This window comes from Phocoena phocoena, chromosome X (assembly GCF_963924675.1).
Source record: "Phocoena phocoena chromosome X, mPhoPho1.1, whole genome shotgun sequence".
NCBI lineage: Eukaryota > Metazoa > Chordata > Mammalia > Artiodactyla > Phocoenidae > Phocoena > Phocoena phocoena.
In genome coordinates, this window is record NC_089240.1 from 62,372,140 (window position 1) to 62,392,583 (window position 20,444).

General features: G+C 38.9%; 1 protein-coding gene across 1 annotated transcript; it reads right to left on the reverse strand.

Annotated features, from left to right (window-relative positions):
- Positions 1-19,261: 19,261 nt before the first annotated feature.
- On the reverse strand, positions 19,262-19,939 carry LOC136143077 (polyadenylate-binding protein 1-like 2). Its single transcript, XM_065901364.1, has one exon. It carries the CDS (start codon positions 19,898-19,900, stop codon positions 19,262-19,264), a length of 639 nt encoding a protein of 212 aa, XP_065757436.1. The 5' UTR covers positions 19,901-19,939.
- Positions 19,940-20,444: the final 505 nt, after the last annotated feature.

Sequence of the window (20,444 nt, forward strand, 5' to 3'; positions counted from 1 at the left end):
CCACCAGAACACAGGCACTAGTCCCCTCCACCAGGAAGCCTACACAGCCCACTGAACCAACCTTCGCCATTGGGGACAGACATCAAAAACAACGGGAACTACGAACCTGAAGCCTGCAAAAAGGAGACCCCAAACACAGTAAGATAAGCAAAATGAGAAGACAGAAAAACACACCGCAGATGAAGGAGCAAGATAAAAACCCACTAGACCTAACAAATGAAGAGGAAATAGGCAGTCTATCTGAAAAAGAATTCAGAATAATGATAGTAAAGATGATCCAGAATCTCGGAAATAGAATAGACAAAATGCAAGAAACATTTAACAAGGACCTAGAAGAACTAAAGATGAAACAAACAATGAGGAACAACACAATATATGAAATGAAAAATACTCTAGATGGGATCAATAGCAGAATAAATGAGGCAGAAGAACGGATAAGTGGCCTGGAAGATGACATAGTGGAAAAACCTACTGCAGAGCAGAGTAAGGAAAAAAGAATGAAAAGAACTGAGGACAGTCTCAGAGACCTCTGAGACAATATTAAACGCACCAACATTCGAATTATAGGGTTTCCAGAGGAAGAAGAGAAAAAGAAAGGGACTGAGAAAATATTTGAAGAGATTATAGCTGAAAACTTCCCTAATATGGGAAAGGAAATAGTTAATCAAGTTCGGAAGCACAGAGAGTCCCATACAGGATAAATCCAAGGAGAAGTACGCCAAGGCACATATTAATCAAACTGTCAAAAATTAAATACAAAGAAAGCATATTAAAAGCAGCAAGGGAAAAACAACAAATAACACACAAGGGAATCCCCATAAGGTTAAGAGCTGATCTCTCAGCAGAAACTCTGCAAGCCAGAAGGGAGTGGCAGGACATACTGAAAGTGATGAAGGAGAAAAACCTGCAACGAAGATTACTCTACACAGGAAGGATCTCATCAGATTTGATGGAGAAATTAACAGCTTTACAGACAAGCAAAAGCTGAGAGAGTTCAGCTCCACCAAACCAGCTTTGCAACAAATGCTAAAGGAACTTCTCTAGGCAAGAAACACAAGACAAGGAAAAGACCTACAATAACGAACACAAAACAATTTAGAAAATGGGAAAAGGAACATACATATCGATAATTACCTGAAAAGTAAATGGACAAAATACTCTCACCAACAGACACAGATTGGCTGAATGGATATAAAAACAAGACCCTTATTATGCTGTCTACAAGAGACCCAATTCTGACCTAGAGACACATACAGCCTGAAAGTAAGGGGATGGAAGAAGATATTCCATGCAAATGGAAACCAAAAGGAAGCTGGAGTAGCAATTCTCATATCAGACAACATAGACTTTAAAATAAAGACTATTAGAAGAGACAGAGAAGGACACTACATAATGATCAAGGGATCGATCCAAGAAGAAGATATAACAATTGTAAATATTTATGCACCCAACATAGGAGCACCTCAATACATAAGGCAAATGCTAACAGCCATAAAAGGGGAAATCGACAATAACACATTCATAGGAGGGGACTTTAGCACCCCACTTTCACTAATGGACAGATCATCCAAAATGAAAATTAATAAGGAAACACAAGCTTTAAATGATATATTAAACAAGATGGACTTAATTGATATTTATAGGACATTCCATCCAAAAACAACAGAATACACATTTTTCTCAAGTGCTCATGGAGCATTCTCCAGGATAGATAATATTTTGGGCCACAAATAAAGCCTTGATGAATTTAAGAAAATTGAAATATCAAGTATCTTTTCCGACCACAACGCCATGAGACTAGACCGCAATTACAGGCAAAGATCTGTAAAAAATACAAACACATGGAGGCTAAACAATACACTACTTAATAACGAAGTGATCACTGAAGAAATCAAAGAGGAAATAAATAAATACCTAGAAACAAATGACAATGGAGACACGATGACCCAAAACCTATGGGATGCAGAAAAAGCAGTTCTAAGAGCGAAGTTTATAGCAATACTAGCCCACCTTAACAAACAGGAAACCTCTCGAATAAACAACCTAACCTTGCACCTCAAGCAATTAGAGAAAGAAGAACAAAAAAACCCCAAAGTTAGCAGAAGGAAAGAAATCATAAAAATAAGATCAGAAATAAATGAATATAAATGAAGGAAACAATAGCAAAGATCAATAAAACTAAAAGCTGGTTCTTCTAGAAGATAAAGAAAATACATAAACTATTAGCCAGTCTCACCAAGAAAAAAAGGGAGAAGACTCAAATCAATAGAATTAAAAATGAAAAAGGAGAAGTAACAACTGACACTGCAGAAATACAAAAGATCATGAGAGATTACTACAAGCAACTCTATACCAATAAAATGGACAATCTGGAAGAAATGGACAAATTCTTAGAAATGCACAACCTGCCAAGACTGAATCAGGAAGAAATAGAAAATATGAACAGACCAATCACAAGCACTGAAATTGAAACTGTGATTAAATATCTTCCAACGAACAAAAGCCCAGGACCAGATGGCTTCACAGGCGAATTCTATCAAACATTTAGAGAAGAGCTAACACCTATCCTTCTCAAACTCTTCCAAAATATAGCAGAGGGAGGAACACTCCCAAATTCCTTCTACGAGGCGACCATCACCTTGACACCAAAACCAAACAAGATTGTCACAAAGAAAGAAAACTACAGGCCAATATCACTGATGAACATACATGCAAAAATTCTCAACAAAATACTAGCAAACAGAATCCAACAGCACATTAAGAGGATCATACACCATGATCAGGTGGGGTTTATTCCAGGAATGCAAGGATTCTTCAATATACGCAAATCAATCAATGTGATAAACCATATTAACACATTGAAGGAGAAAAACCATATGATCATCTCAATAGATGCAGAGAAAGCTTTTGACAAAATTCAACACCCATTTATGATAAAAAAAAAAACCCACAGAAATTAGGCATAGAGGGAACTTTCCTCAACATAACAAAGGTCATATATGACAAACCCACAGCCAACATCATCCTCAATGGTACGAAAAACTGAAAGCATTTCCACTAAGATCAGGAACAAGACAAGGTTGCCCACTCTCACCATTCTTATTCAACATAGTTTTGGAAGTTTTACACACAGCAATCAGAGAAGAAAAAGAAATAAAAGGAATCCAAATCAGAAAAGAAGAAGTAAAGCTGTCACTCTATGCAGATGCCATGATACTATCCATAGAGAATCGTAAAGATGCTACCAGAAAACTACTAGAGCTAATGAATGAATATGGTAAAGTAGCAGGATACAAAATTAATGCAAATAAATCCCTGGCATTCCTATACACTAATGATGAAAAGTCTGAAAGTCAACTAATGAAAACACTCCCATTTACCATTGCAACAAAATGAATAAAACATCTAGAAATAAACCTCCCTAAGGAGACAAAAGACCTGTATGCAGAGAATTATAAGACACTGATGAAAGAAATTAAACATGGTACAAATAGATGGAGAGATATACCATGTTCTTGGATTGGAAGAATCAACATTGTGAAAATGACTCTACTACCCAAAGCAATCTACAGATTCAATGCAATCCCTATCAAACTACCACTGGCATTTTTCACAGAACTAGAACAATAAATTTCACAATTTGTATGGAAACACAAAAGACCCTGAATAGCCAAAGCAATATTGAGAAAGAAAAACGGAGCTGGAGGAATCAGGCTCCCCGATTTCAGGTGATACTACAAAGCTACTGTAATCAAGACATTATGGTACTGGCACAAAAGCAGAAATATAGATCATGGAACAGGATTGAAAGCCCAGAGGTAAACCGACGCACATATGGTCACCTTATTTTTGATAAAGGAGGCAGGAATGTACAGTGCAGAAAGGACAGCCTCTTTAATAATTGCTGCTGGGAAAACTGGACAGGTACATGTAAAAGTATGAGATTAGAACACTCCCTAACACCATACAGAAAAATAAGCTCAAAATGGATTAAGACCTAAATATAAGGCCAGAAACTATCAAACTCTTAGAGGAAAACATAGGTAGAACACTCTATGACATAAATCACAGCAAGATCCTTTTTGACCCACCTCCTAGAGAAATGGAAATAAAAACAAAAATAAACAAATGAGACCTAATGAAATTTCAAAGCTTTTGCACAGCAAAGGAAACCATAAACAAGACCCAAAGACAACCCTCAGAATGGGGGAAAATATTTTGAAATGAAGCACCTGACAAAGGATTAATCTCCAAAATTTACAAGCAGCTCAAGCAGCTCAACAACAAAAAAACAGACAATCCAAAAATGGGCAGAAGACCTAAATAGACATTTCTCCAAAGAAGATAAACAGATTGCCAACAAACACATGAAAGAATGCTCAACATCATTAATCCCTAGAGAAATGCAAATCAAAACTACAATGAGATATCATCCCACACCAGTCAGAATGGCCATCATCTAAATATCTAGAAACAATAAATGCTGGAGAGGGTTTGGAGAAAATGGAATGCTCTAGCAGTGCTGGTGGGAATGTGAATTGTTACAGCCACTATGGAGAACAGTATGGAGGTTCCTTAAAAAACTACAAATAGAACTACCATATGACCCAGCAATCTCACTACTGTGCATATACCCTGAGAAAACCATAATTCAAAAAGAGTCATGTCCTAAAGTGTTCATTGCAGCTCTATTTACAATAGCCGGGAGATGGAAGCAACCTAAGTGTCCGTCATCACACGAATGTATAAAGAAGATGTGGCACATATATACAATGGAATATTACTCAGCCATAAAAAGAAATGAAATTGAGTTATTTGTAGTGAGGTTGATGAACCTAGAGTGTGTCATACAGAGTGTATTAAGTCAGAACGAGAAAGACAAATACCGTATGCTAACACATATATATGGAATTTTTTAAAAATGTGATGAAGAACTTAAGGGTAAGATGGGAATAAAGACACAGACCTACTAGAGAATGGAGTTGAGGATATGGGGAGGGCGAAGGGTAAGCTGTGACTAAGTGAGTGGCATGGTCATATATACACTACCAAACGTAAAATAGATAGCTAGTGGGAAGCAGCCACGTAGCACAGGGAGATCAGCTCTGTGCTTTGTGACCACCTAGAGGCGTTGCATAGGGAGTGTGGGAGGGAGGGAAACGCAAGAGGGAAGCGATATGGGAACATATGTATATGTATAACTGAGTCACTTTGTTATAAAGCAGAAACTAACACACCATTGTAAAGCAATTATACTCCAATAAAGATGTTAAAAAAAAGAATCCTCCTGCCAGTACAGGCTGCATGGGTGCTAACCCTGGTCTAGGAAGATCTCACCTGTCGTGAAACAACTAAGCCTGTCCTCCACAAGTACTGAGTCTGTGCTCTCGAGCCCATGAGCCACAACTACTGAGCCTGCGTTCTACAATTACTGAAGCCCTCGCACCTAGAGCCCATCCCATGCAGCAAGAGAAGCCACCACAATGCGAAGCCCACACACTGCAACGAAGAATAACCCCTGCTCACTGCAACTAGAGAAAGCTCAGCCACAGCAATGAAGACCAAATGCAGCCAAAAATAAATAAATAAATACATTTATTTTTTAAAATTCATGTACCACAATGTTCATTGCAGCACTATTTAATAGCCAGGACATGGAAGCAACCTAAGTGTTCATCGACAGATGAATTTATAAAGAAGTTATGGCACATATATACAATGGAATATTGCTCAGCCATAAAAAAGTAATGAACTTGAGTTATTTGTAGTGAGGTGGATGGAACTGGAGTCTGTCATACAGAGTGAAGTAAGTCAGAAAGAGAAAAACAAATACTGTATGCTAACATATATATATATGGGATCTAAAAAAAATGGTTCTGATGAACCTAGGGGCAGGAGAGGTATAAAGATAAAGACTCAGATGTAAAGAATTGACTTGTGGACACAGGGAGGGGGAAGGCTAAGCTGGGACAATGTGAGAGAGTAGCATTTACGTATATACACTACCAAATGTAAAATGGATGGCTAGTGGAAAGCTGCTGCATAACACAGGGAGATCTTTGTGACCACCTAGGTGGGTGGGATAGGGAGAGTGGGAGGGAGATGCAAGAGGGAGGGTATATGGGGTTATATGTATACATATCACTGATTTACATTGTTATACAGCAGAAGCTAATACAAAGTTGTAAAACAATTATACCCCAATAAAGATAAAACAAAACAAAACCAAAAAACCTAAAGCTATCATTTAAGACCATCCAATTCATAAAGTTCAAAAGCAGTTTTAATAATAAGTGATCAAGTTTGTTTATGGCAATGAAGAGTCTTCCAGTGTTGATAGGAGTATATATTACTACAACCATAATAAATTGCAATTGGAGATTATAATAAGAAACCATCAAGATGCTAAGGTAAATCATAATTTTTTTTAATCTTAAGATTTTAATTTTTCTTCACTTAGAATGTATTTTACCATTTATCTTGATATTTTACAATTCCAGATTAAAATGCAAATATAAGAGCATTCAGCTCAATTGTGGAGTCATCAAAATTACAGAATTCATATTTCATAGCTTTAAAAATCTTAAAGATATTTTTATCTATGAATTCTTCTGACAATGTGTACCAAATTAATAATCTTTAAGATTAGGATTATCCTATGATCATAGCAGCCTTGATTTTTCAGAATTAATAGACTTTATATAGTAGAACTCTTTTATATTTACAGGAAAATTGAGCAGGTTAAACAGGGCATTCCTATATAACTCAGTCCTTCTATGCACAGTAGTTCCCCTTATTTTCTTGTTAGTGTGGTACATTTATTACAATAAATGAAGCAATACTGATACCTTATCATTAACAAAGATCTATACACTATGTTTTATTAATTTTGTTGTTCAGTTCTATCGGTTTTAGCAAATGCATAGTGTTATGTATCCATCATTAAAGTCCCATAGAGAATAATTTCACCAAAAACATTCTGTACTTTACCTATCCGTCCTTCTCTCCCTCCCACAGAACCCCTGGCAAGCACTGATATTTTTATTGTCTCTATTGTTCTGCCTTTTCTGGAATGTCATATAGTTAGAATAGTATAGTATGTAGTCTTTTCAGACTGACTGATTTTGTATTTAATTCATTTAAGTATCCTCCATGTGTTTTTGTGGCATGGTAGCTCATTTCTTTTTCACACTGAAAAATATTCCACTCTACAGTATGAAAGTATATCTATTTACCTATTGAATGATATCTTGGTTGTTTCTAGATTTTGGAAATTATGGATAATGGCACTATGCAAATTTATATGCAGGTTTTTGTGTTGACATGTTTTCAACTCATTTGGGTAAATACCTAGGAGCAGTGTTTCTGGATCTTACGGTAAGCCTATGTTTAGCTTTGTACAAAACTGCCAAATGTTCTTGCTACATTTTGTATTACCAGCAGCTATGATGGCAGTGTCTGTTTCTCTTCATCATTGCCACCATTTGTTGTTATCAGTGTTTTGGATTTTGACCATTCTATAGTATGTGTGTGGTGGATCTCATTGTAGTTTCAATTTTCAATTCCCTAATGACCTGTGATGCTGAGCATCTTTTCATGTGCTTATTTGCTATCTGCATATATTCTTAGATTGGGGCTTCTGTTCAAATATTTTGCCAATTTTTAAATTGGAATGTTTTTCATCTTATTTATTTATTTAAAAAAATTTTGTCTGTGCCGTGGGGCATGTGGGGCCTTAGCTCCCCGACCAGGGATTGAACCCGTGCCCCCTGCAGTGGAAGAATGGAATCTTAACCACTGGGCTGCCAGGGAAGTCCCAGAATGTTTGTTTTCTTATTGTGGAGCTTTAAGAGTTCTTTGAGTATTTTGGATACAAGTCCCTTACCAGATATGTGGTTTGAAAATATTTTCTCCTAGCCTCTGGCATGCTTTTACATTCTCTTAACAGTGACTTTCACAGAGAAAAAGTTTCAAATTTTTATTTTATTTTTGTAGGATTATTGAGGTATAATTGACTCATAAAGCTGTATATGTGTAAAGTGTACAACGTGAGGATTTAATATACATATACATAGTGAAATTATTACCACCATCAAGTTAATTAACATATCCATTACCTCACATAGTTACCTTTTTTGGTGTGGTGAAAATGATTAAGATTTACTCTGAGCAAATTTCAAGTGTACAATAAAATATTATTAACTATATTCACTGTGCTGTACATTAGATCCTCAAAACTTATTCATAACTGAAATTTTGTACCCTTTGACCAACATAATCCCCATTTCTCCCAACCCCCACTCCTCGGTCACCACCATTCTACTTTCTGTTTCAATGAGTGTGTCTTTTTCTTAAAAAATTCCACATAAAAGTGAGATCATACATATTTGTTTTCCCCTGCTTGGCTTATTTCACTTAGCATAATGTCCTTCAGATTCATCAGTGTTGTCGCAAATGTCAGGATTTCCTTCTTTTTATAGCTCAAGTGCATATATTTTAAGAAATTTTATATCCTCTTCTTGTATTGATCTCTTTATCAGTATATAATACCTTCCTTTGCCGTTTGTTGTAGACTTTGTTTTAAAGTCTACTTTGTCTAATATGAGTATTGCTACACCAGCTTTCTTGTCATTTCCATCTGCATGAAATATTTTTTTCCATCCTCTCGTGTTCAGTCTGTGTGTTTCTTTAGCTCTGAAGTGTGTCTCTTTTAAGCAGCATCTAGATGGATCTTTTTTTTTAAATCAAGTCAGCCACCCCACATATTTTGATGGGAGCATTTAGTTCATTGACATTTAAAATGATTAATGATAGGTATGTACTTATTGTCACTTACTTACTCGTTTTTCTGGTTGTTTTTGTAATTCTCTGTTCTTTTCTTCATTTAGTTTCTTCCTTTGTGGTTTGATGACTTTCTTTAGTGCTATGGTTTGCTCCTTTCTCTTTTAGTTCTTGTGTATCTATTGTAGGATTTTGATTTGTGCTTGCCATGAGGATCGTACATGACCTATATCTCCTTTTTTAAAACATAATTATTTAAGTTCAAACACTTTCTAAATGATCTTCATTTTACTCACCTCTCCCACATTTTGTGTTTTTAATGTCATATTTTATATCTTCATGTTCATTTCTCCACTGTTTATTGTAGTTGTAGTTAATTTTATAATTATTCATCTTTTAATCTTTGTAATAGTTTACTTACATGACTGATTTGCAGCCTTTATTTTATCTTTTTTTTACCATTGCAATTTTTCCTTTCTACTATTTCTTACTTTTTGTTGTAACTTTTTCTTTTCCACTTAATAAAAACCCTTCAATACTTCTAAAGTCATTTTAATAGGATGAAATCTTTTAGTTCTTGCTTGTCAGAGAAGCTCTTTATCCCTCCTTCAATTCTGAATGATAATTTTGCTGGGTAGATTATTCTAGGTTGTAGGTTTTGCCTTTTCAGAACTTTAAATATATCATGACACTCCCTTCTGACTTGCAAATTTCTGCAGAAAAATCTATGGATAGACTTATATGAGTTCTCTTCTATGTGTCTCTGTTTTTCTCTTGCAATATTTAGGAATCTCTCTTTAACTTCTGCCATTTTAATTATGACATGTCTTGGTGTGGGTCTCTTTGGGTCCATCCTCTTTGGCACTCTGTGCTTCTTGTTCCTGGATATCTGTTTCCTTTTTCAGGTTCAGGAATTTTTCAACCATAATTTCATCAAATTCATTTCTGACACCTTTCTCTCTTTCTTCTCCTTCTTGGACCCCTATGATGCAGATGTTGGTATACTTGATGTTACCCAAGAGGTCCCTCAAACTGTTCTCATTTTTTACATTTGTTTTTCTTTTTGCTGTTCTGACTGGGTGATTTCCATTATTTTGTCTTCCAGATCACTTGTGTGTTCTTTTGCATCATCTAGTTTGCTGTTAATTCCTTCTAGTATATTTTTCATTTCAGTTATTGTATTCTTCAAATCTGATTCTTTTTATTATATTTTCTAGTTTCTTGTTAAAATGATCACTGTGTTCATTTATTTTTTCTCTAATCCAGTTAGCATTCTTATTACTAATGCATCGAACTCTTTATCTGGTAAGTTATTTCTCACTGTTTCACTAGTTGTTCTTTTCAGGGATTTTTTTTCTGGTTCTTTCATTTGAAACAAATTTCTGTGCCCTCTCATTTTGCTTAACTTCTCTGTCTGTATGAAATTAGGTGAAACAGTTACTTAGTCCAGTCTTGAAGGGGTATCCTTGTGTGGGAGCATCCCTATGCAGTCTGCATGTGCCCAGTGGCCTTGATGGGAATCTGGATCTGAAGTGAGCATGAATCACTTCCTCCCTCAGGGTGTGCTGGCAGCTCTCACCTTGGGAGAGGTGAGAGGTTAGAACCAGAGCCAGGTATGAGCTGGGACTCTGCCTCTACTCATTGGCCAACATCACCATATTGGGGGCACAGTCAGGCTCTCAGTTGCTGGAGCAGAATCCCTGAGGGTCATTTCTGAGCTAGTTCTCTTTCCTCTGAGTGTGCATTCTCCCTCCTCCCAGCATTGGCATCTTTGCCAGAGAAGAGAGTAGTGGAAGAGTAAGAAGGGCCAGAGTGGGCACTCAGCATAGTCAGGGCATGTGCTGGGGCCATCCCAGCACCAGTCAGAGCTCTAGACCACTTCCAATTTGCCACCCCCATGAAGGCCAATAAATGGCTGCCCTTGCCCTGTGTGGATGTCATTCCAGTTCCGAGCTGGCTCTGTCCCCTACAACTGTGCACTTTCCTCAGCTGAGGCAGCCTTCACTCTTGTGTTGAGCTGCCCCATGCAGCAAGAGGGGAAGGATTGGGGTTGGCTGGGCTGGGGCACACACTGGAGCAGTCATGGGAAATTGGCTAGAGTCTCAGGCAGTTTCAATCTGTTTCCTTTGCCTTGTTTTGAGAGTAAGCAAATGTGTGTGTGTGCTCTTCCCATGTGGAGTCTAGATTTCTAACGGCCCTGTTGTCAGTCTCACTGGTTTTCAAACCAACTAAGGGGACTTGTCCTCCCTTTCTGGGACCTCAGGGCTGGGACACCCAATATGTGGTTCAAACCACTCACTCTCCAGGGAGGATCTCCAAGCCTATGTAATCCATCTCCTCTACTGTGTCTCCTTCCAGGGACACACGTCCTGGCCTGATCACCTCTCTTCCCTTCCCACCTGATTCCATGTGGATCTTTCTTACAGCCTTTGTTTTATAAGACTCTTTCTGCCAGACTCCAGTATTTTTTTTCAGTGAGAATTGCTCCACATGTAGATGTATTTTTGATGTGTTCATGGGGGGTTTCATGAGCTCCATGTCCTCCTACCCTGCCATCTTGATTTCCTCCCTCCAGCAATAAACTATTTTCAAATTAAGGTATGTACATTGTTTTTTTAGACATAATGGTATTACACACTTAATAGACTACATTATATTGTAAAAGTAACTTCTGTATGCACTGGGAAGCCAAAAAATGAGTGTAACTCACTTTATTGTGATATTCTCTTTATTGTGGTGGTCTGGATTTGAAGGCACATCTACGAGATATGCCTGTATACCCAGAATTGGGATTGAGGAATCGTATAGTAGCTCTAGTTTAAACTTTTTTAGTAACCTCCAAAGTGTTTTCCATAATGGCTGTGCCACTTTACATTCCCACCAATAGTGTAGAAGAGCTCCCTTTTCTCCACATCCTAGCCAACACTTGTTGTTGCTTATCTTTTTGATAATTGTCATTCAATAGTGTGAGGTGATATCTCATTGTGGTTTTGATATGCACTTCCCTGATTATTAGTGATGTTGAGAATATTCTCATGTACCTGTTGACCATTTGAATATTGTTTTATGGAAAAATATATATTCAGGTCCTTTGCCCCTTTTAAAATTTATTGTTATTTTTATATTGAGATGTATGGTTTCCTTGTATATTTTGGAAATTATCATATATATAGTTTGCAAATATTTTTTCCCATTCCGTAGGTTGCCTTTTCACTCTATTGATTGTTTTCTTTGCTGTGCAGAAGCTTTTTAGTTTGATATTATTCCACTTGTCTATATTTGCTTTGGTTGCCTATGCTTTTGGTGTTATATGCAAAAAATCAGTGCCAAGATCAATGTCAGGATCTTTTTTCCAAACCTTTTCCTTTTTCTGGGAGTTTTACAATTTCCAGTTTTATATTTAAGCCTTTAATCTATTTCAAGTTAATATTTGAGCAGTGTAACATAGGAGTTCACTTTCATTCTTTCACATGTGGTCATTCAGTTTCCGAACACCATTTATTGAAGAGACTATCCTTTCCCAATTGCGTGTTTTTAGTGCCCTTTTCAAAGATTACTTGACTATATAAGGATGGGTTTATCTCTGGGCTCTCTATTCTGTCTCTCTTATTCTTCTCCTTGGTTGAGTATGCTGTTGAAGCTCTCTATTGAATTCTTCAGTACAGTTAGTGCATTCTTCAGCTCTAGTATTTCTGTTTGTTTTGGATTTTTGTTGGTGTCTATTTCTTTGTTGAACTTCTCATTTTGTTCACACATTGTTTCCTAAATTTCATGTAGTTGTCCATCTGTGTGTTTTTGTAGTTCACTAAAGTTTAAGATGATTATTCTGAATTCTTTGTAAGACAGTTCATACACAGATCTCCATTTCTTTGAGATCAGTTATTGGAACTGTATTAGTTTCCATTGGTGGAGTCATAATTACTTGATTCTGCATGATTCTTGATCCCTTGCATTAGTATCTGCTCATTTGAGTAAATGATCTTGTTTTCAGTACTTTATAAGTTTGCTTCAGCATGAAAAGACCTTCACAAGTCTGTTCAGCTTGGGAAACTAGATGGATCAAGCTGGTAAAATCTGTGAGCATGTGAGGATTGTCTCTGAGATCTCTAGTCGGGTGAAGCCACTGCCTCCATGGTCAGGTGAGACCACTAACTGGGCTCTGCAACCACCTCTTACCAGGTGAGGTCATAGGCTGTGTTCACAGGCAGGGTGGTGAAAATGGTGGACTCTGCAATTGGGTAAGGCTGTGGGTTGAGATCCAAAATATTTCCTGGTTGGGTGGGGTATTTGGCTATATTTCCAGACCAGGTGGTCCTGCTAGCTGGACTCTGTGTTCAGTTGGGGCTGCAGGCAGGGCTTCATAATCAGAAGAAGGCTTGGGCTGTGCTCTGATATCAGGCAGGGCCACAGGCTGTGCCCCCAAGCTAGGTGGGGCCACAGGCTGGACTTCTCAGTCAGGTAGGCCACTGGGTGTTCTCTGCTCTGCTCTTGGGTAAGGTTGCTGGCTGGGCTATCTGGTTGGTGGGGTGAAGGGGAGGGTTGCTGCATCTTTTAGTTCGGTGGGCTAGAGAATGTGCAAAATGCTTTGCAGTCATGTGGCATCACATTTCAAGCTCTCTCCTCAGGTGGTGATGTGGGCTATATTCTTTTATTGGGCATGGTTGCTGGATGGGCTCCCTGCCTGGGCAGGGCCAAAGGCTATGTTCATCCAGAGCTGGAGGCTGGGCTTCGCATCTCAGCAGTACCATGGGCTGGGCTCTGAACCTGCCCAGGGTCACTGTTCAGGCTCCCTGGTTATGTGGGGTGAGATGCTATGCTTAATAGTTTGACAGGGCTTCTGGCTTGGCTACCTGCCTGAGCAAGGCTGTAGAATAAGCTCTGTGGCTGTCAGTGCTCTTTGGTCAGGTTTCCTAATGGGTATAACTGTTGGGAAAGGCTGCAAATTTGCTTCCCTGCCTGGGTGGGGCAGTAGAACAGGTTCTACAGTTGTTAAGGCCTGTTGACTGGAGACCAACATCAGGCATAACTGCCAACTGAGCTCCCTGGCCACACAGGGCCATTGGCTCAGCTCTGCAGATGGGAAGAGCCACTGGTTGGAATCTCTGCTCTGGCATCACTGCAAGCAGGAATGTTATCTGCCAAGGTCTGAGCAGTGGTTGCTGTAAGGTCCACTTTTCTGTCTCTATCTTACCCCCAGTGATCAATCCTCACAGGTTCTCCCACTGACCCCTGTGAGACAAGACCTGAGTGAGCCTCTTAGGAAGCATCCTGCAATACTGGTGAAGCTAGATGTTCACCTTGGGTTCTCTTTTTACCACTGGAGAAACCATGGGCCCAGGGAGCATTCTTTGTGTGGCTCCATGCCAGCCTGGGGGAGAGGCAATGCTGCTAGAGTGTAGTCCCTCCTCTTACCCTTCTAACATGGTCCTTCTGGTCTCTGTGGCCCAGGGGATTGCTTCAGTTTGACTCTTGGGTTCTGAGATCTTCTTAATCATGTCTTAGCAATGGATAGTTGCAAGCTGGTCTTGTGAGTAGGACTAAAGATGGGAATGAGCTACATCACCATCTTGATGATGTCATCCTCTCATTTTTAAGGATGTGTTTTATTAAATAAAACCTTTAAGGAAAACGTATTCGAATATTTTTTGTTAAAATATGCTTACATGTGCATAAGAAAAAGGGATTTGGAGGCATAAAACATTATGAACATTCATTATGCCTTCTTTTCATTATAATTCAGTAGTTAAGGGCACAGACTATGAATCTACACTACATGGGTTTAAATCCTATCTGTGTTAATTGCTAGCTGTATGACTTTGGACTGCTACTTAACCTCTCTCTCTATGCCTCAGTTACCTCATCTGTAAAATTGGGAAAACAATACTATATACCATGTACAGCTTTTTGTAAGGATTAAATCAGTTATTATGTGAGAAGCACTTAGTGTCTCACACAAATTAAGGATTATATTAGATCATTATATTCTGACTCAAACAGTTTCAAATCGTTTTTTGAAAATAAGTAGAAAATGCTTTACCTTTTGAAATATCTTTTTCCCATAGTTTAAAAAGAATTACAAGTGAAGACAACAATGCAAAACAATGGACACAATTGTAAACTGGGAATGGATTATGGTTAGTGTAGAATGATCTTGTAGTCTTTCTGACAGTGTGATTTGCTTTGTAGTTAGACTTCTAATAAATGTATGATAAATAAATACTCCTGAATGTGTGTGAAGACATGGCTGCAAAAATAGTCTTCCCACAGGCTTTATTTTAATATGAAAAAACTGGAAACAAAAATCCACTAGGTAAGTCATGTGGCTTACAAAATTGATGGCCTATAGATACCATAATATACTATGTGACAACCGTCAAAAGGATTATGTAATATTAATTCACATGGACATATTTTTATGAGATATTTTGGTTTAAAAAGCAGGCATTATATTAGTATTTATGAATATGTACATACAGATGTATCCATCTAACAATATGCATATATAAACGTGTGAAGGATTATACTACCACATTTTATATGTAGTTTTTAGCCAGAGGTAGGATTATGGTTATGTTCCATGTTATTCACTCAGTTTAACAATACCTTATGATATTTCTAGGATTTGTTTGCCTAGCAAACAAATAAAGAGGTTAATAAAGGCTAATAAATAATAAAAGTGAATAAAAAAAGTTTATTATAACAAGGAAAATTTTAAACTATGAATTCTTTTATCCATTGAAAACTTAGTTAAGTTTAATATAAATTCTAATACCCAGTTCAGAGCCCTAGGCAAAGAACTGGTAACACATATAGACTGGAAATAACAGAATAATAGAGTAAGTTGACACAACTTTATGAATGAAAATTTGATTCCATACTTGTTTTAAATTTTATGGACAAATAGTCTGAAAAATGCTCTATAAATTTTTTCTGCTTTTTTTTCTTCTAGGAGTGTTTACTATAGAAACAATTATGCAAGTGACTGTAAATTTAGGCAAAAGGTAGTCAACATAGTGGTCTGAAATTAAAAGAGAATTGGGAACAAAGAAAATATCTAACAATGTAGGAATTAAGAAATGAATTGATCCACATACACAATAGATGTTCAGAGACCATTTTAAATGATATGAAAAAATAAACAAGAAAATATAACCAAGGTTTATTTATACTGAATAAGGTTTTGAAACAATGTAAAGCATGATTTGATATCTTATGTATATAAATATTTAAATTATAATATGTAATGATGTATGTATTATACAATGCAATATGATATATACATATATGTATAGCTAAATGTTTTAGATTTAATTCTTTATATTATCAGTGCTACTTTTATTTTCTTTATTTTGCCTATCAATGCTATGTGATATTTGTAATGAGTCTGTATTCCTTGAATAAGAAGCAAAACAAAATATTTTTTAAAAATTGAAAAAGAAAAACAAAAAATTAGGGGTTTTATAGCATTTATATCAGTTTAAAAAAAAAGTTTGTAATATCCAGGGAGAAACCTGTGTAGAAAAATGGGCATTCTTCCAAAGTATTGGTTGAAGTGTAAATTGGTACATCCAGGCCACCTGATGGTACAGTTAAAAAAATCTTAAAAGGTCTTTACTTTTCAATATCACTTCTATGTATTTATGTAAGTACAATAATTCTGCAGGAAAATTATTCACCATAGACTGGGGTTTAATGGGGAAATTTTAGAAACTACTTTAAAGTCCAAAGTACAGAAACACTTCTAAAAATTCTGATTCCCCCAGTACAATGATAATGAGTTGTGGGAGAATACTGAATAGCCAAAGATGTTTTAGATATATTTACAATATATTGAAAAGGAAATTTTGACAGAATATATTCAGTATGATCCTATATTTGTTTTAAATTTTATTGACAAATAGGGAAAGCCTGAAAAGGCAAAAAATAATCTCTTTAAAATGGTTGTTGTGTATATTTAATATGTTCTCTTTTCCAAGCAATGCACTTTTAAACGAAATAATAAAAGAAACATCCACAAAGCCAAATCAGTTTCTCAAACTTAAAAAAAATACTAAGTTATTTAAGAAGATAAACAGGGAAATATGCAATCTCTTACACTGTTGAGAGACATAATCTTGATGAAAGAAGCATTTAGCAACAGACTGGCAAGTTATATAAGTCAATTAAATATCTCCACATGTCAGTAAACATTCAGCTACAAATGTGTTCCCCATAGAGTTAAACTTACTGGGAAAACCCAGAAAAATATAAGCATACAACAAGGGGCTAAGTTTAATGAATTATAGCTCATTCATAATATAGAATATAAAGTAAAAACAAAATTACAGAATATTTAATAATTTGGAAATATTATAAGAAAGACCGATTATTGTGAAATTATCCCATAATGAAACAATACATATTACATTTTTAAAGTATTATTTATGTACATATTTCCTGTGTTTCAAAGTTTTTCTTTTTGTCAAGTGGTAGAATTAGGAGTGATTTTGACTTTTTTCTTGTCAATTAAAAAAGGTTTCTATTATGATACTGTATTATTTGTATGAAAATAAATGTTTAAAATAAATAAAAACAAAAAAGCTCCAGCTATAGCAAGTCCAGAAAATCGTCCAGGTTTCCAGGTCCTCTCACAATGTTATTGTACTTATGAGGGTGAATTGATAATTATATCTGTGAACAGTTGCTTAATAATGAACCAAAAAAAAAAAAGATTTCAAAACTTGAACCATTAAAATCTTCTCTTAGGAATGTTTGTTCAGGAAATAATCTTGAATGTAAGCAAGGTTTATGCACTATGATATAAGCAGCTTGGGCTTGAATAAGAAAGCAAAGAAACCACCCAGATGTGCAATAATGACAAAGTAGTGAAAACAAATATATCTATATCTAAATATGGATATAGATGCATACATCTATCTATCTATTTCTCTATCTAGCCCATCCACTGGAATACAACAGCCACAGAAACTATTTTAGAAGAATATTTAATGACATGAAAGGAAGTTCAAGAATATCTATGTATACATCTATATCTATCTATATCATATATTTATGTGTGAAAAAGCCGATATTGAAACAGTATATACATTAAAATTCACATATATATCACATGAAAAATACTGGGCAGGTGCAGATGAAAATGATTCAGGGAGGTATGGGTGCTCATTAGGATTGATTACAGGTGACATTAATTTTCTTCTGTTAACTTGTCCGCTTTGTGATTTGTTTCCTGCAATGAAGCTGAATTATTTTTCTGAGAATGGGGAAAAGGGCAGGAAGTGGGCACAGGGGAAGGAGGTGAAAAACAGTATTTAAATTCAGCAAAGCAACCAAGGACAGTGAAATACCATTTGCAGCCCATTAAGCTGGCCAAGACACACACACACACACACACACACACACACACACACACACACACACACACATCAATTACAGTGACCAGGAGACTATGCAGGGGAAATGGGCATACTCTTTTTACTAGCTGAGCTGGCTGGCATGAATGAAAATCGGTACAATGCTTATGAAGGGGCCATTTGGCAACACACAGGAAAAGTCTTTAAAATGTCCATATGTGGATCCTGCAAGTCCACAATTAAGATCATCAGGTATGCTAGCGAAGATTTGGCTTGACAAGGGAGAATTCACTCATTGGAGTATGCACAATGCTGGGTTTAAACACAGGGAAAGAACTAGGCACCACCTGAATGTCCAACAATGCAGGAATGACTACAGAAATGTTAGGGTCCATCGATACACTCTTCAGGCACTGAAGATGACGGTTCTGAAGCCTGTTGAATAACATGGAAAGAAGTTCAATGGGTTGATTTTTGTTTGGTTTTAGTTTTTGAAAAAGCAGATTAAGAAACACCACATACATGAACCATTCTATAACAGTGTGTTAAAAGGGAAGGTGGGGTGGAGGTGAGGAAGGGAGGGAGAGAGGAGAGGAGAGAGCCTGGAAAACAGCACACGGAAATGGTAAAAGTGGTTGTCTCCCGGTAGTAGGGTCATGGGGAGCAATTACTCTCTTGGGTTTCCCTCATCTGATTTACTTCTCCTTCCTGATGTTTCTACCATGAAATTGTATCACCTGTGCAATAAACAAAGAGAGAAAGTGCTTTTTAAACCAAACCACAAGGAGAAGACAGCCTTTAACCTGTCAAGTGGCACAGATTAGCAAGATTATTCACAGCACCCAAGGTGGGTGTGGGGGGAAGGGAGGGGAGAGGAGGGGTAGGGACGACAGGGGAGTGGAGAGAAAGAGAGAGACACAGAGTGAGAGGGACTGAGACAGGTGGAGGGAGGGAGAGATGGAGGGAAGGAAGACGGGGGTGGGGGGTGGGGGGGCGGTTGTGAGAGAGAGAGACCTGCACTCCCAATACAATACACTGCTGGTGGGTTAGGGGGGCAAAGGGTGGGGCTGTAAACCGGGTGGGAGCCAAGGTTTGGCTCTGCTGGCTGGCTCGCTCCTGGGATGTCTTCATCGCAAGGTGGCCTCCTCGTCGGTGTCTTCCTCGAAATCCTTGACGTCAGCACTGGTGGACTGTCTGGCCCAGGCTCCCCTTTCGGCCTCTCGTTCCTTATGCGACTTGAATCTCCCAACGAAAATTTTGCGGTAGTTCAGGAACATGCCATTCATCGCATCAATGGCCCGCTCGGCGGACTCCTGCTTCTGGAAGTGCACGAACCCGTAGCCCTTGGGCCCCTTTTCGTCGCAGGCCACTTTGCAGGAGAGGATGTTGCCGAACGCCGAGAAGATGTTGTACAGCGCCTTGTTGTCGATGGTTTTGCCCAGGTTCTTGATGAAGACGTTGCCCACCCCGCTCTTGCGGAGCGAGGGGTCCCGCTGGGACCACATGATGCGAACTGGCCTGCCCTTGATGACATCAAAGTTCAGGGTCTCCAGGGCCCGCTTGGCATCTACCGGTTGCTGGTAGTTGACATACGCATAGCCCAACGAGCGGCGGGTGATCTTGTCCCTGCAAATGCGGATGGAGAGGATGGGCCCGGCCGGGCTGAACTTCTCGTACAGCATTGCCTCCGTCACCTCAGGGTGCAGGTCGCCCACGTACAGCGAAGCCATAGGAAAGTCCGGATTCCCCACTGAGCCCCCGCCCATCTCCGCATCAGCATCCGCGGCGGCCACCGCCGCCGCCACCTCCGCATCTGCATCCGCATCCGCCTCCGCCTCCGCCTCCCCCAAGGGGGGCGTCGCAGCCTCTGCCGCGGCGGCGGCTTCGGCCACACTGGCCTCCGCCACGGCCACTGCCGCTGCCGCCAGGGAGGCCTCCGCCTCCTCCCCCGCTACGGCTGCCGCCGCCTCCCCCAGGGTGACCTCCGCCACTGCCTCCTCCACTGAGGCCTCGGCCTCCAACTCAGCCTCCACCTCTGCTTCCGCCTCCGCCACGGAGGCCTCCGCCACCGCTTCTGCCACGGTCGCCGCCGCAGCCTCCGCCGCCGCCGCCGCAGCCGCCGCCGCCACCGCCGCCGCCACTGTCGCCGCTGTCGCCACGGTCGCCGGTGCCCCCGGGCCGCTGCCGCGACCTCCCTTCCCGCGAGCTGGGGGGCGGAGAGGCGGGAGAGGGCAGGAGGGCGGGTGGGCGCCGGAACCCGGGCCGGGGGCGCGAGCGCGAGCTGGGGCGGGGGACCCCGGGCCAGCCGAT